Below are 16,955 nucleotides of genomic sequence, written 5' to 3'. Positions count from 1 at the left end.
TCAACATTTTGAATAATCCTGCGCATTTCAAGGCACTTCAGTGGGCCTTTAACTCAATATGCTTGCAATCACAACGCTGAATAGGGCACAGCCGAATGGTTCCTACTGTATCAGCAGCCAATAAGCTTGCTGCTCAACTTTCAAATTCATGGTCAGTGTTTGCCTTAGCAGTTTGCAGCGCATTTTCAGAAACCCTCCACCTCCCCAGCTCCACCTGTATAGATCTGCTACGGGCAGTACCGGGTAGTAACTGATTTATGTCATGATTCTGCCATCATGTTCTTGATTTTCCTAGTCTTGTGGCAGGATCATGGCAGAACCATGTTTTGTGTACAAGCGCATGTCCTGTTGTTTGGGCCATGTGCTTGTGTTGTCTCGTTAGATACCCCGCCCCCTTGTTATCCTCGTCTTGTCATTACCTAGTCTGTGTCACCTGTTCCCCTCATTAGTTTCTCCCTATTTAATCACCCTTGTGTTTGCTATCCAGGGTCGGTACATTGTCAACTAATGCGTGTAACTCTTTTTGAGTTCTTTGTCTGAATCTCGTGATAAGTATTGTGAGTTTGTGTAGCTGTTTGTTTCTTTTGTTCTAGTCTTCAAGGCAGTGTCTAGTCCTAGTTTATTTTCTTGTCTTAGTCTTGGTGTACTGCCCTTCAGTTCTGTTTTGCCCTCACGTGGGTTTTTGTTTACTGTTTTGTGCCTCAATAAATCCTGTGTCCGCATATCGTCTGCGTTTGGGTTCTCTCCTTCACCCTCGTGACAATTTAATGTAATCTGGATTATTTAATTAGATTGCAAAAATGTACAACTTGTAATTAGATTATATTTCATTTTAAAATGTTCATAATCAGATTATGGATTACATATTATTCACACAAAGGCAGTAAATTATTCAAGATTTATTGATTCTTTCCATCACACTCCTCTGAGCCCATTATTCATACTCAGAGGAGAGTGATGGAAAGTTATACTGTCCATACAGAAAAATCAATCTTTTAAATGTTCCTTTCTAAACAAGCCTATTGTGTGTCAAATATTTTAGCTTTGACTATATTCAGAATGACATCAGCAGAGGCAGCGTAGCAGATCTATTCCAAATAAACATTTTTCACATTATCCACTACCAATGCCAAACACCACCATGACATAAATGTCTACAGTATATTGTAATTTTTGATCAATTTAATGCCCTGGTAATTTCTTTCAGAAACTTGAATGTGATTCTGAAACATGGTGTATACAGTATACTGTAAAATACCTATGGTGTTTGATGTTATGTTATAGCTATGTTGAACGCAGGAAATACAATTAATAAACAAAACTAAATATTTTTTAAGAGAATATGCACACTTTATAATCCCTGTTTTTTAGTAATTCTTGCTTAGTTTATAAAGGTTTTATCATTATTTTTCTTTCTGTATGACATGACTCTTTAAAGGCACATTTTGTTTCAAAAAGCAAACCTTTATGTACAGTCCACAAATCTGGAATGTTACTCAGGAAATGTTTTCAGTGGTTTTACCCAATTACAGTGATAGCATCAGAGGACAGAAGCTTGTAAAAATATCTGATTAAAGATCAAAGGGTATAGCTTATTTTTGCAAGGTTTTAGCTAAGAAATTGACAGATTACCAAAGCAACAGTATAATTAAGACATGACTCAACACGGTTATGTAGGTAGAAAGCTCTTATTTGTGCACAAATGTATTTTCTGAAACACCTAATCTGTAGATATGTTATTAAAGAGACATACATGCACAGCAAATGCTGTGCCATCCGGTCATGTATGTTGTTGATGCAGTGCTTGCCAAACTGCTTTGATAAATTTCCCACGATGGCCTGATATTGATGATGAGGTACTATTTACAGGAAGTGCGCACCCCATTGCACATACTTAGAGGAGAGTGATGGAAAGATACTGTCCATTAAAGAACAAAAATACTCCCACATTTAACATTCCAGTTGGGGTAGTCAGTTTGATTCACTCATATTAAATTATACGATTATTTAAAAGCTACATTTAAATGTATGATATATTATATCTAGTACTCAAGTCCTTGGACTTGCACTTGTAAACAATGTAGGCCTACTTGATCCCAATGTGATTCAATGAGCTCAGTATAGCACCGCAATGTTACCTAAGTTCAAACTGGCCATCTGTGACATCATGTAAAGTTGTAATACTAGATCAAATGTTTAATTATACATGATAAAACGTGCTGTTAAATTTAATTTTCCTGTCATCTGCAGTAGTTTGGGGCACATGGAGGCTGATTCCAAGTCAGCTATTTACCACTTGACAATAAATCCAACCTCATCATTGTTGACCTTTAGTGCAAATTAAGGACTTAAAGGTGCAAATTCACTCTTAAAACACACACACACACACACACACACACACACACACACACACACACACACACACACACACACACACACACACACACACACACACACACACACACACACACACACACACACACACACACACACACACACACACACACACACACACACACACACACACACACACACACACACACACAGATGTGCATAAGCAAAGCACTTACTGATGCAAAGTCAAAATCCAAGTTATTCAAAAGCACATAGCGCTTTTAGGTATGACTGCAATTTTCACTTGTTCACTAACACAGCATCATTCTGAATAATCATCATTATCCCTGCAAATCACAATTCAAGATATCACAATAAACACTTACTTGCTGTATAAACAAATACATTCTTGTTAAAAGTAACTTTACTCCACTAAAAAAATGAAGGCATTTTAGCCTGACACACCGACACTGGCTCTACCAATAGAATGTAGGGTGAGTGTTCGAGGAACCTGTTTGAAAATTATTATTTTTGCAATTCTGTTTGCAAGAAACATTAACAATTAGCATAAAGTCAAAGATGAACAGTACACCTTCAGAAAAAGTGAGGGAGCAGGAAAGGTTTGTGTTACCATTCATAACTCATGTATTTTCTCTTCTTATAATTGTTTTTGCCCTGTTGCTGTGACAGATTTACATGTTTCTGTTTATATTGGCTTCACTGTCAATAATGAGGGCAATTACTTATAAATGTGTAATTTTAGTATTTAAAATACTTGTTTTTATTAATATTTTTAATTAGTTTTTATTTTTTGATTTTCCATTTAAATTTTTATTAACATTTAAGTCATTTTGCTGTGTTTTTGTCATTTCGTCAAGATTTTAAAAAAAAATAAGTCTGTATAGTTTATATCTATTTTTATTTCAGTTTTATACATTAAGGTAAACTAAATGAAAATGAGAAGTTTTTTATGTTTTTATTTCAGTTAAATTTTTATTTATTTCAAGTAGCCTACCTACCAAAGTTGTATTTTTTTATGGCTTTAGTTTTAATTAACTTAGTCATAAACTAAGCAAAAACAGGTTGAATGAAGGAATGTATTGAACTGCTGCCAAATAGAAAAAAATATTTATTAAATGATTAAATGACAGCAAAGAAAGAAACAGTGGGAAAAAAAGTGATATTTCTCAGTACAACCATTCTTAAAAGGCCTGACTGGCCTCTCCGGAACTTTTTGCTCTCATACATCTATTTTTACTTGATCTAATCTCCTTAAATATTCCTAAGGGACAGATATGGCTGTTAAATGTCTCTAAGGAGAGAGTTTATCTCTGATTTGTTCTCTATTTTATATCCAAATTTGAACTTGGTGAGAAAATACTTAAATTATTTCTTTCCTGCTGTACTGATTTGCAAATTAAGGGAAAAAATAATAATAATCCACATAAATGTTCTGTGTGTTTATAGCATCAGCTGTCTGAGCATTAAACAACTGAACTGGACAAACACTGGGGACATCCAAATGAGTTTTGATCTCAATGAAAGGTCATAGTGCATTCGGCATGATTAAATATCATTCATTTATCTTTCTCATCCTCAGTCAGATTAATAAGTATGCACTGATTGTCCATCTCATCCAAGAGGTCAAGGTTAAGCATGGTCCAGTTTGCCCCTGTTGGTAGATGTTGTAACAACACCACTCAACATCTTTCTCCCTTCATCTTCTCCTTTTTTCACAGTTTTAGCTCTCCATTTCAGTTGACTGCCCTTTTCTTTAGTTTTTTTGTTGTAGTGTTTTTTTATATCCAGATTGCTTGTTGATTATTGTACTGTTTGTACACACTAGGTTTTCAAAAAAGGGACAATCACATGTAATATGGGTAAATCCACCATTTTATTCACAAAGGCAAATACACTTGAGTTTCTTCATATGAAACAAGATCACAAGCCCACGACAACAACATGATAGCATCCACATTAACCATTACAGATCAAAAAGTTCTTTTCATCATGTAGTGTCCTTTTTTTTTAACAAAAAAGAACTGGAGTCTATGACCATTCACAAAATGAAAAGCACAATCAGTATACTCTTCAGAAAATACAATCAGCACAAAAAGCATTATGAAGGATTGAACCACAAAACAGCAATGAAGGAAATAGTTTCTGTATCATGAAAATACCAAGGATAATTCCATAAAGGCAGCACTAAAGCACATGTCCTTCAGAAACCCCAGTCCATTCCTGCCAGGATTCACCTTGTACACAATACTGACTAAATAATACAGAAAAACATCAGGCAATGATCAATACAGCTCTTTTAAAATGACTTTTACTTGTAAAGCAGACAAGGACACTGACTTTTTTTGTTCACATTTGAAAACAATGAAGTGCTTTTTCCAAAATTAATGCCCAAAACACTTACCTCTGTAAGCTTAAAACCAAATATCTCCTTGAAAAATATGTATTCCAAATATTTAGAATAACCACAGTCCCAGTTACCTTAATAGAACTGCAAGTCATCATTGAAAATATATATTTATCTCTCCAAATATTGCAAATAAAACTAAGACAAATACATACTGAGTAAATTACATCAAATTTGTTCATTCCTTCACATTAAAAAGGGTTTTCTTCTCCAGTGGCGCCTACAGGTGTACGACTATATGGACAGGGCAAGTGGTTTGACTGTCTAGAGAAACTTTTCTCTGCTAATATTCAATACGAAAACATACAAAAGAGAAACGAAATCATCGGAATTAGCTATCAAGTCGCCAAAACATAAAATAGTTACAAACTGTTATGAGGTGTTGGATATTCACCTACAAACTGAAACAAAAGACTGCTTTTTGAGTAGTAACTAAGGGGTCGTTTACACGTCACCGTTTTCAACTAAAAACTGAAAACTTTGTATGCGTTTTGGCCCTTCATTTACACGACAGGGGCATTTTGGGGGCCTGATAACGCAAACTTTTGAAAATGGGATTCAAAGTGCATGTTTTTTTTTAAAACGAGACTGTTATTGTCTCAAATTAAAGTACAAGAATGCAAATTTGTGAAAAAGGTGACGTCATGCGCAAGCGTATTATGTGTATTATGTCTATACAGAGCCGCCGCTCCCACCACGCGCATCACACGCTGTGCGTAGGGCACCAAGTGCTGAGGGGGCACCAGGACAGTTTTTTTCTCGGGAGGTGGGGTGGGCTGGGGTAGGGCATCATAAAGGAATTATGCTTAGGGCACCAAAATGGCTAGCAGCGGCACTGTGTCTATAGGCACAAAGTGTTTCTTTATAAAGTGACATCGCCAACTACCGGCCTGGCCGCATAATACAGGTTTTTTAGTTGCTTTTGCGGACAGGGATCACTTTGACAACGTTGCCGTCTGTACGCAAAGAAAAAATTCAGTTTTTTGTTCATTGTTGTGATGTAGATGTGACCTAAGGCCTGTTTCACACTGGACGTGTATTTTTTTAAGCGCCCCACAAATATGCTGCCAGTGTAGGTGCGTTCACGCCATGTCGTAATTGACGTAACAATTCTGAACTGTAAAAAGCTTTCACATGCTTGTAGAACTTTTAATTATAAGATACAACATGTAATTTGCTGAGAGCTATGACTCGTACCACCTGGCTGCTGTACCAGCTGAACCACTGCAGATTTAACCCTTGTGCATCCTTGTAGACAATTTTGTCTTTTTGATAATTTTGCCTGTGTTAATGCCAACTGCATACATTTTTGGCATAGGTGGGTATTTTTATTGGAATTTTACTATTTCACCCCCATTTCCTTTAAAAAATCTATTTTGCACAAGATACACAAAATAGTTCCACTCAGAAACTTTTGGACAAAAATGTCCCAATTGAAACCCATTAAAACTGCAATTTTTAATCCCAGAGCCATTTAACTATAAAATGATGCAATCTTTGTTAATAGGCTTTCATTCTGTTGGCAAGGCTTCAAAATGTAAAATTTAAAAAAAATTACCAGATGGTGCCATTTTCTCAGGTTTGGCCTATAAAGCAAATCGGTTTATTCTTGTTTTCTACTTCTTGCATATTATATGTCAGAGTGTGGTTTGAATGTGTGTAGTAAAAAAAAAATGTGTGCGTTTGTGTGCTTGTAATATTTAAGAAAACTCTACTGCAAATCACAAATCCAACCACTGTGTGTCCCAGTGGAGTTTTGCTGGCATCTAATGGGGAACATTTGGTACTGCGCCCAAACAAAATCTAACTAAAAGCTAATATTTTGAAATATCAAATTTGTAACACGACTTGTTTAGATTTATGGTTTTGATTTTTTAGCAGTTTTAGAGTTGAACATGTTTCATAAAATATATATTTTATATAAAAAATGTTCATAAATCATTTTAATAAACTTAAACCTCTAAAACTTTTTTTGGTTTCACTTTTTCTTACTTTAACAATAATCTGCCAAGGGTCTTCTTTAAAATGAGACCATCTTATGTCTGTGCTCCCAAGCTTCAAATTTTTGCGACAGTTTTTTTTTTTTTGGCATAGACATTTTTGTCCACTATGGGTCTATTGTAGACTATGTGTAATTTTTTTAAATTGATGCACAAGAGTTAAGGTGTGTTCGACATCAATGATACGTGAGAGCAATTCGAAAACACACAGAGCTTTATTTATGGTAATTACGAAATGGCGTGAACGCACCAAAAGCACAATTGAATTTACACATTCTGCTTCCGCTCCACATGCCAAACACCTTCTTCGCTGCTTCCGCTCTGCTTATTCGTACAGTGTGAAACAGCATTCATTCACACCGAAAGTGTTTTTGTGTTCACCTGCATTGTTTTTCAGTTCTTATGTGAACACACACTACATGAATGTCTTTGACTATTTAATTGATTTTTGTGTTTTAAAAAGTGTCTAGACACCTTCGTTCTGTTCAGTTGTGCAATTGCTCTCAGCTGATCGTTTGATCTAAAGTGTCTCAATCTTATAAAAGTGAGTAATAGTTAGGCTACATAATTACTAGATATATTCAAGAAAAATTACTTCTAGTTTTAGGTTTTTTACATTTTTGAACTTTTTAGTTGGTTTTGCAACACAAATCATGAAAACCTGCAAATAACCAACGAAACTAAACATGATTAGTTTTAAAAGGAATTGTTTCTGTCATATTTTTTTTCTGTGGAATGCAAAAGGAACATTTTGAAGAAGAGAAGATCTTCATTTTTTCGGAACTAATCCTATAATATAACTCTGAAGAAGAAGTAGTTAAATATGCCTGTTCAGCCCTAATGGCAGACAGCATTGCCATTGACAAGGCTGAAGCTGGCCACAGAGTGGTTCTGGGTGCTTTTGAGTGAACTCAGTCGCATGTTGTTACGCCTAGTGTTTTGTGTACGCAGAGAGATGAATGGGCAGCAGCAGCAAAGCTGCTTGTTGAACTGCTTCCTAAAGGATTTGCTGAGAAGGTAGAGGGCGAAGGGGTTCACACAAGAGTTGATAAAAGCAAGGATACGTGCGCACACACTGGAGATGAAATGTGCCATTGAGGTGTCCACTTCTGTGTAGTGGTAGGAGCGGTAGAGGTAAATCACATGGTTGGGGAGCCAGCAGATGGCAAAAAGACCCACGAACACCAGCACTGTCTTGGCAAGCCGCATACGTGACTCAATCTAGGAAGTAGAGAGGTAAATAGCCTATCACATTTGCAGAAAATATCACAGGTTGTCCTAATATAACCATTTAAAAAATTAAAAAATTCTTCTATTCCAGCAGTTTTAACTTTCTGACTCGTCTGACACAGCAACATTGGCTCAACCAATGGCGTGATTTGGGGCGGGACTAATTCTTTGCTCGACCAATGGAAGACCTTCTTGAATTTTTTCAATTGCATTTGTTGACACTATTGGCACAGAGACTTCACACTTTATTATTATTTTTTACTACTAATTGTTATTATAACTACAAATAAAATAGTTTTTATGATACATTTATGTTTATAAGCACTGAACAAAATATGAACTAATTATGTTTAATAACATAATATATTGAACAGGTAATTGTTAAACCAAATGGTCTCATAGAAGAAGCAAATCAAAAGCTCCAATTTGATAAAGGTACATTTAAATGGTTCATTACGTATGGTTCCTTTCAAATGCATACAGACTGTTTTATTCACATAACAATAGAAAAATAGAGCAGATGTATCCAGTCTTGTACTGTCTAGTCTTGTATTATGAATACCTTTCAAAAATAGCTACTGAATCACCTTTCAAAGTCAATTACAACAACCAGAGAGGTTCACTGCAACAATACATCTCTCTGCATTTTTAAACTCAGCAATGGAAAAACTACTTATTAGAAGTAAAAATTCTAAATATATAATATCATTTAATGTTTTTATGTTGAGAAAAAAACATTCTAACACCTAGAAGAAAAATACAATAACCTACTCAACATGGAAAAGCCTTACATAAAATGACATTGTGTTTGTTATAAATACATCTCTTCAAATTGGAATATCAAAAATGATAACTAGGCCTTTATGTAACCTATGTTGTATCATCATGCATGATTAGGGAATATTAGATTAAATTAAGTTAAAACTATAGGATATTTTGTATAAATCAGAATAAGTGACAAAATTACTTTAGCTACAGCACTTTTAAAAAAAGGAAAAAATATAATGATAACAGGTTTGACCTGTGGCACAGCGTGATGTCATTTTTTTTTTAAGTCAACTAAAATCTAGGAAAGTCACTGAACTTTTGTTAATATATTTAGAAAAATGTTGTATATCAGTTACTTAGATATTCATTGCTAAACAATGAAACTGTTAATCTAACTTCAACAACTGAAGCACTTGACCATTGTACGTTACTCACCTGCCTCCGAATGTGCGCATTTCCTTCCACAGGCATGTTAATTGCACTCTCAATCAGACTCCTGGCAATGAAGATGTAGTACACAGAAATAATGAAAAGAGGAATGATATACAGAATGAGAAAGGAGGCCATGGAATGGATTTTAGGTTGCAGGTCTCCAGCGTGAGGGTACGGGGCGCATGCTTTAAAGGTCTCATTGCTTTGTGGGATGTGGAAGGTGTGAAGATCGGAGAACACCGCCTCGGGAATGGCCAGGGCCATGGAGAGCAGCCAGATCGATGCAGCCCGCAGGCAGACCTTTAGCGAAGCTTTAGATGCCTTGATATCCATTGGCTTGACAATGGCCTTGTATCTAAGAGACAGAAAAAGACCCCATGCAGGAACAAAAGGAGGCATTTTAATTAACCTTAAGAACAACATTTTAATTAAGAATGAACAAACATACATTTTTTTTACTAATTAACTCAGTGTCTGAGTTGCTGAGTTCAGTCAAAGACAAAGTCCCTTTCGAGGAAAGTCTGTTCATTGGCGGCCATATTTGCACCGTCCCTGGGAAGCCAGCTATTTCGGGCATCCAAGACCAAAGTCCACTTGAATCGGGGAATCCTGAAATCTTAAAAACTGCTTGCCGAACTCCCAATTAAATAACATATTTCAAATCAGCAACAAAATCTGACATGAACTTTCCCATAAATGTTGTTTCTTATCCTCAAATAGCGTTAAAAAGCTTATTTTTCAGGATAGACCAGCACAGCATGTGCAGTCCTAAGTGAGAGTCTCAGCTTTCTATGGGAACCGAAGCTTCTAACGCAGCTATGCAGTGATGCGATGACTTCAAGTCAGTGATTGCCTCTTTTATTTAGAAGGCGGGATGTATTCCGCCATATTGCGTGTTGCTGTTTCTCCCCCTTAGACCTTATTCAGAGCAGCGCCATGACAGGTATGAAAGCGAGGCTGTGAGGGATCAAAGACTTGTGTTTTCAACGGCAGCCACCCACTGTAAAAAAGCTGTAGTAATCTCCTAGATCACTTATAATTTTCCACAGCTCATACCGCCTGGGTTTTTTTTGTCTACTGAAATTTCTTGGATAGATATTTTGCAGTGTTTTGTCAGCAGAACAATCCAAAAACACATTAAATAACAGTACAACCCCCTGAAGAGAATTGCCTATCCCTCACAGCCTTGCTTTCATTCGTGTTCAAAAATCAAAGATGGCACTGCTGTGAATAAGGTAAATTCATAAGTAACTGTCTGCCTAATCCCATGAAGCACTTCAAATGATATAGAGTCAGTTTCCCTACACTCTCAAAATACTTTGTATGCATAATATACATATTGTGCGATGAATTAATGAAAATATCTTTCAGAACATTACAAACTTCAAATTAGCATTTATAATGTTGTGATTCACTTCGTTGCTGATGAAAAAATACTTGCAGAAATCTGAAAAAGTGGTCGGCCACTGTTAATCATTTGGAATTATCAGATCACTGGATGCTGGATTGGCCATTCAGAATTGACTATTCCAGAAAACCCATGTAATCAAATTTATTTTTATTTTTTTACCAGAAGTGAGAATAGCCTATTCTATGACTGATTTGAAGCCCATCAGTCTCCAGACCACAGGAAAAGATCCTCCCACCTACGAGTTCCATTTACCATCTGTTGTTTATTGCCGTTCACCTAAACGGATTAGCCTCCAGTGCTAATCAGACTCCCACCACATAGATCATGGCACAGTCTTCATGCTTATTCATTTTTCCTTTTTTTTATATCAGGGGGAGATAAGTTTTAGTGGAATTTAATTTCAATCATATGAATTTGTATAGTGCATATCACAATATAAGTGTTGTTCCGAAGCAGCTTTACAAAAAACATTGCCTCACAATCCCCCCAGTGAACAAGTCAAAGTCGACAATGGCGAGGAAAAACTCACCAATAATTTTCTGACTCTTCATGAATTTCTAAGCACCTTCAAGTTCTGGCATTGATATAAAAATATTTATCACTTCACCACACTATCAACTGTTTCTCATTTAACACGAGGGTAACTCGACCCTCAGTTGATCCATTGCTCTGGAGGTGCAGTCGTTATTTTTGAGTTCTCTAAGAATCAACACTAACAGGCAGAGGAAGCAGTTCATTTTTCTCCATCATTAAGCATGTTCTTTTTCATTTCCGTTCACCTGCTACTATCAGACACCAAGTCACACACTTCCTCAAGAGAACTGACAGACCAAGAAGGCATAAAATTGGAGCCTTGTGTATATGGGATACAAATACAGATGTTTAAATATAAGCAATAGAATAGAATAGAATCAGTCCCTGGATTGCTTAAGTCTGGGTTTATTATGCACATTTTCTCTTTTACATTGTGAATTACTTTTTTTTTTTTTTGCTAGCTTCTCAGATTTTGCGAGGCTACAACCTCCTCAACATAAAAAATACATTTAAAAATAAAAGTGTGATAAAGAAATATATACACAGTCATTGCTTTTCAACCGAACTGTTTTGACAAGTGTGACAGATCATCCGCAAAAGTGGCACTTTGAGTGGGATTTTGAGTTACCTGCATGTGACATTACACTTTTCTTCTATTGAAACTGACAGAAGAATGAGTCTGTGCCCCTACTCGAAAAAGCATGTCATATCTTTAGATTGTCGTGATGGAATTTCAGGTGGTTAGTTACTGGTCTATCAACCCTACCAACTTGTTCAAGGTCTGCCAGGTCAATCTCACTCACACTTACTAGTCACCTTGGACCAGACCCTGTAGCCTACAAACCCTCACAAATAAATAAATACACCTCTTGCAACATAGGCTACAATATATGTTTTATGTAATTGACCATTCAATAACCATTTAAAATGATGTTTTATAGCTATCTTTTTATAGAGGTTATGTTTAAGAAGAACATCCCCATTCTCAAGCTTGATTAATTGACAAAGACTTTAGAGGTAATTATGAATGACTTTCACATTTTAATCGCTTCCTGATATCTAAAAGGCAATCAATCATGAAACTTAATGACCCATTTTAGCTGATTTTCCACTTAGCTGAACACAGCATAATAATAAAATTTAGTGACATTTTGAGTTACTATGAGTTATTCGTAATAATTTCGAGGAGATTGCTGACATGCCCCACATTGGGATGATTGTAATTAATGACATTAAAAAGATATTTAAACTGAAAAGGTATTGTTTTGCTTTCTGAACCGATGCTAATAAAGGATATATATCAATCTCTTTACCTGTCAGCTGCCAGCGCTGTGAGCGTAAACACCGACACTCCGACTGAAGTCAGTTGAATGAACGGGATGAGTTTACAACCCATCCGCCCAAACAGCCACTCATCCGCCAGAAACTTGCTGGCATCCACGGGCGCACAGGTGACCAGCAGCAGCACGTCTCCGAGGGCGAGACTCGACATGAAAAGATTGGGGACATTACGCATGGATTTCACGATGCAAAACGTCCTAATGAGCGTCACATTACCAATAAGTCCAGCAGTAATGAGGAGCGCATAAACGGTTGCGATAATGATGCCTGCTGAATGCAAGTGTGGATGCTCCGGAGCGGTGCTGGTGTTGTTGCGCTCCAGAGAGTCGCCCAGAAACTTTACGTCTGGTGTAGGGGTTAATGCTGCGTCAGACATGTTTCAAATCAGTTCTTGCGCATTTCGGAACGTAGGTGTCCAAAATAGACGCATTTTGCCATGAATTCGGTTTGTACTGTTAATCCGGTCATATTCCTTTCCAGCTCATCCTGTGCGCAAATGGCGAGTCCATGCCAGGTTTGGCTCCTATATGCCAAATCGATGCGCCTGCGCTCTCATGTGTTGAGATCTCTAACTCTAGTGAACTGCCTACCTAGACAGTAGTACAGACAATGATCTTTGACCTTTAGCTCTTAAGAGATGAACATTCATGGCATCCAATTTGCATGGACACTTCCTGTATTTTTTTTCCAATTTGCATGGATACTTCCTGTATATATATATATATATATATATATATATATATATATATATATATATATTACAATTTATTTATTTATTTATATGAATGGTTACAATGTCATTCATATTATTATGAAATTTAATGTGAACATTTCATTCACTTTATGTTTTATTATTTAGGGTACTATTTTTACAAGTAGTGAATATAATCAAAACATTTTTGATGATTTGTTGGGAGTTTTGAAATAAGAGTTTTGAAAAGTTACTTGTGAACAGTTTCTATTTTCACTTATTATTATTACTAATTATTTATTAATAATTACTTGCAGTATAGCTATATCTCCTATCAATTCTGCTAATTAAAAATTATATTATTTAGATTTAATTTCCCCCCTGCTTGTACAGCTGGGCTTAAAAGGTCAACTAGATTCTCATGGCAACGGTGAATCATTATGATAAATACATTTTAAAATTCAGCGGGCAAAAGATCATTGTCTTGATAACACTTTCATAATCCTTTTATAATACTGTATGTATAATCCCGAATAGCAAACCCGCACTCTGAAATCTGATGTATGAATAGCTCTCGGTTTGTGCAGTTCTTTGAAGCTTGTTGGTAGCCATCTACTGAAGGTATGGTCTGAATGTATGATCTGAATAAATGGTCTGAAATTACAGAACACATAATACCATAGAGTGACCAAAGTTATAAGGTCTCCACAGCAACAGACTTTAAATTTAGTGCAAATTAAAAGAGTGCAGATATAAGTGTTTCACCCAGAACAGGTTGATGACTAAAAAGAAAAGTTGACACTCAAAAATGGTTGTGCATAAATTATCCAATTTAATGTTCAAATTTGCACTGCGTTGATTATCCGAACCAAAACTACATCAGCATTGATTAGCTGAACTGATTAACAATTACCCTGAATCAGAACCATGAATGCCGGCGTGCATTTATTAACCAACCACTCCATAATAGACAAGAGACACCAGCTATCAACACAAGACATAGCTGTTCACATAAAGAGGCTTCAAGTACTGTACAGCTGCATAATGAAAGATCTAGCTGTATAGTGGAGAAAAAACATTTACATCTTCTTCCCATAAACTAATGCCACATTAAAGCCATAAGCAGAACTTAAGATGTACCTATAGCAGATGTGTAGGTCATGCAGTTGGGAGAATGGATGAAGTTTAGTGATAACAGAAATGTCTTTGCTTATCTTCACCAGGTGTGAATGAATAGGGCTTAGACTGAGGCCTCATTGTGTTGGTGAGATAATCTTGTATTACACAAAGAGACAGAATGACACACAAAAGGCATTTCTAAAATCCATCTACCAGGTTCCCCACTTTCTCAGACCTCCCACACCTTCCCTTTATTTTGCCGGTGAAATGGTCCACCTCAGTTTCAATCAGAAACATGCTTTACAATCAAAATGCCACGTATGCGGTTCCCAACTATGTCTCCTCTTCTGATAAAGCAACCTTAGCTGGCAAAATCCACCCCATGAGCACTTCACTCAAAAAAAAAAAAAAAAAAAGGAAAAAAAGAAGAGGTTCTTGTGTGTTTTTAAGACTTTTTTTTTGGCCTTGCTGGTTCAAGGTCACTGGAAACATGCTAAGTACAGAAATTGATACTTACACAGCTAGCTTTATGAGTGCCAATTAATTCAGAAGTGCCTATTTGTCACCGTTTATCACAATCTTTCAATGTCCCAGAGCCCATTATTAAATCTATGTGAAGCTGCAAGCAAAGCAAAAATTAAGTCTGAACAATGTCAGCAAGAGGTGAATTGATTTGGTTAGTTAGGTTTTTACAAGCATGACCGTTGTGTTGACCCCCACAAAGAATTAATTTTGGGACATGCAAGACATGTTTCTTAAAAATGTTTAATACGACTTCAGGCTTGATATGCAAAAGGAAGTGAAAAAAGTGGGTCACAGATTTGTTCTGGTATAGCAGACAGCAAGAAAAGATGCAAAATAATACAATGCCACTAACCATATGTTCGTGTGTAGTTAGGATAAAATAAACAGAATTATATATTTTGTTTTTTATGTCAAAAGCAGTGCACCAAATCAAACTCCATATGGTATTTTCATGCAAACTCATCAGTCACTTTTTAGTATAATCTAGCCAAATTTGTCAGAAGCAAACATGGACAGATTGTGTGACATGAACTCATCCTCAAAAAACATTAAGAAATGTATTTAAATCAAATTAGTAGTGAATATCATGTCATTCTTTTGGCATACATCATGTCAAACAGATATCTACATATGTCCCCTACTCACTGTTTAGGGAGTAATGAACACTTCATAGGGACCATGTGAATATGAGCACATCCTTATTGATTAACACTGATTAATACTGACAAAACGTGACTTTCCAAATTATCTGTAATGAATGAGAGTCATGTGAAATATTGGGTTGATTTAGAAATCCATGATTAAAATGAGTGAAGAAAAATAAAGACATGAATGGAGAAAAAAGGCCAGGGCAGAAAAATTAATTATAATATTTAATTTGACCCACTGTGTGCAGGGACACATCTTTTTTTATTTCTAATTATAAAAGTGAATCTTAAGCAACTTCTGGAGAAATCAAAAGTTAAAGTAAGATTTATAAAGTGCTGGTATTGTGTGTAAAATACAACTCTTTTACCATGATGAAAAGAAAAGCTTTTTATTTAATAATATAAATAATAATACTAATAAACTTTTTATATAATATTGATTTTTTTCAGCCTGCTCTGAACCGCTTCTCAGTTGGATGTTATTCAAAATAATGTCTTTGTTTCTCTTTGATAATACAATTCCACTTCAGTGTGGCAATTTTCCTAAATGTCACAGCAGCCGAATGTTATAGGACATCTAGGACATTATCTATGAGACATCACTCCTTCCAGATAGGCAGAAAGGATTTGGGGAAAAAATGCTGCAATTATTGAGTTGTAGCCAAAACCTGGATATGTTGATTAAATGTCATTCTTTATTACGATCCATAAGCAAACAGACAAAGAGCCCAACTCTGATTACCTGTCTATTAATCCAATCCATAATAGCATTTCAGGTATTCCTTAAGAATTTCTGTCTCAAAGAATGACAAGAAAATGGTTCTTTTCTTCATCATGAACAATGGATAAATAAGGCGACAGATATTGTCAAGTACATATTCACATTATGCTGTAACACAGGACACCTTCCTCATGCGTTACAAATTAAACAACTTGATAACAAGTAGTATAGATTCTGGAAGGAAGAAAAGACTAATCATGAAAAACATGTAAAGAAAATTAATGTCAAAGGTTATCAGACTGGCAGCAAACTGCTTTAACCTTTTCAGTAAAACTGACGATGAAAAGGTTCAGTTGAGACCTTTGCTTCTTATCTTATATAACTATAGAGATAACCACAGAATTATAGTGCTGTTGTAAGAAATCATCAGACTCAAGGGGATTCATTCGTAGCATTTATTGGAGTCAAACAGGCAGGAATCAACAACAGCAAACAGGGCAACAGAGACAAGGCAGAGACAAACCAGATAACAGGCAATGGTCGGGGTAGGTAGCGAGAAGCAAGGTCCATTAAGCAATTCAGGTCAGGGTAGGCAGAGAACGATCAGAAACGGGATACACAGTTCAAGGTCACGGTAACACACAGTTCAAGGTCACGGTAACACACAGTCCAAGGTCACGGTAACACACAGTCCAAGGTCACGGTAACACACAGTCCAAGGTCACGGTAACACACAGTCCACGGGGAGAAACGCTCAGAATTACATCCAGGAAAGTC

The 16,955-nt window shown here is 36.1% G+C and overlaps 1 protein-coding gene across 1 annotated transcript; it reads right to left on the bottom strand.

The window, feature by feature from the left end:
* Window positions 1-6,833: 6,833 nt before the first annotated feature.
* On the bottom strand, window positions 6,834-12,969 carry grpr (gastrin-releasing peptide receptor). Its single transcript, XM_077204319.1, has 3 exons — window positions 12,448-12,969; window positions 9,193-9,544; window positions 6,834-7,980 (listed from the first exon to the last, which is right to left on the bottom strand). Exons 1-3 carry the CDS (start codon window positions 12,849-12,851, stop codon window positions 7,597-7,599), a joined length of 1,140 nt encoding a protein of 379 aa, XP_077060434.1. The 5' UTR covers window positions 12,852-12,969; the 3' UTR covers window positions 6,834-7,596.
* Between the last annotated feature and the right edge of the window lie 3,986 nt (window positions 12,970-16,955).

This window comes from Siphateles boraxobius, unplaced genomic scaffold (assembly GCF_051911475.1).
Source record: "Siphateles boraxobius isolate OS27281-9 unplaced genomic scaffold, OSU_SipBor_1 5, whole genome shotgun sequence".
NCBI classification, from domain to species: domain Eukaryota; kingdom Metazoa; phylum Chordata; class Actinopteri; order Cypriniformes; family Leuciscidae; genus Siphateles; species Siphateles boraxobius.
This window is presented reverse-complemented; position numbering and strand designations above follow the sequence as displayed.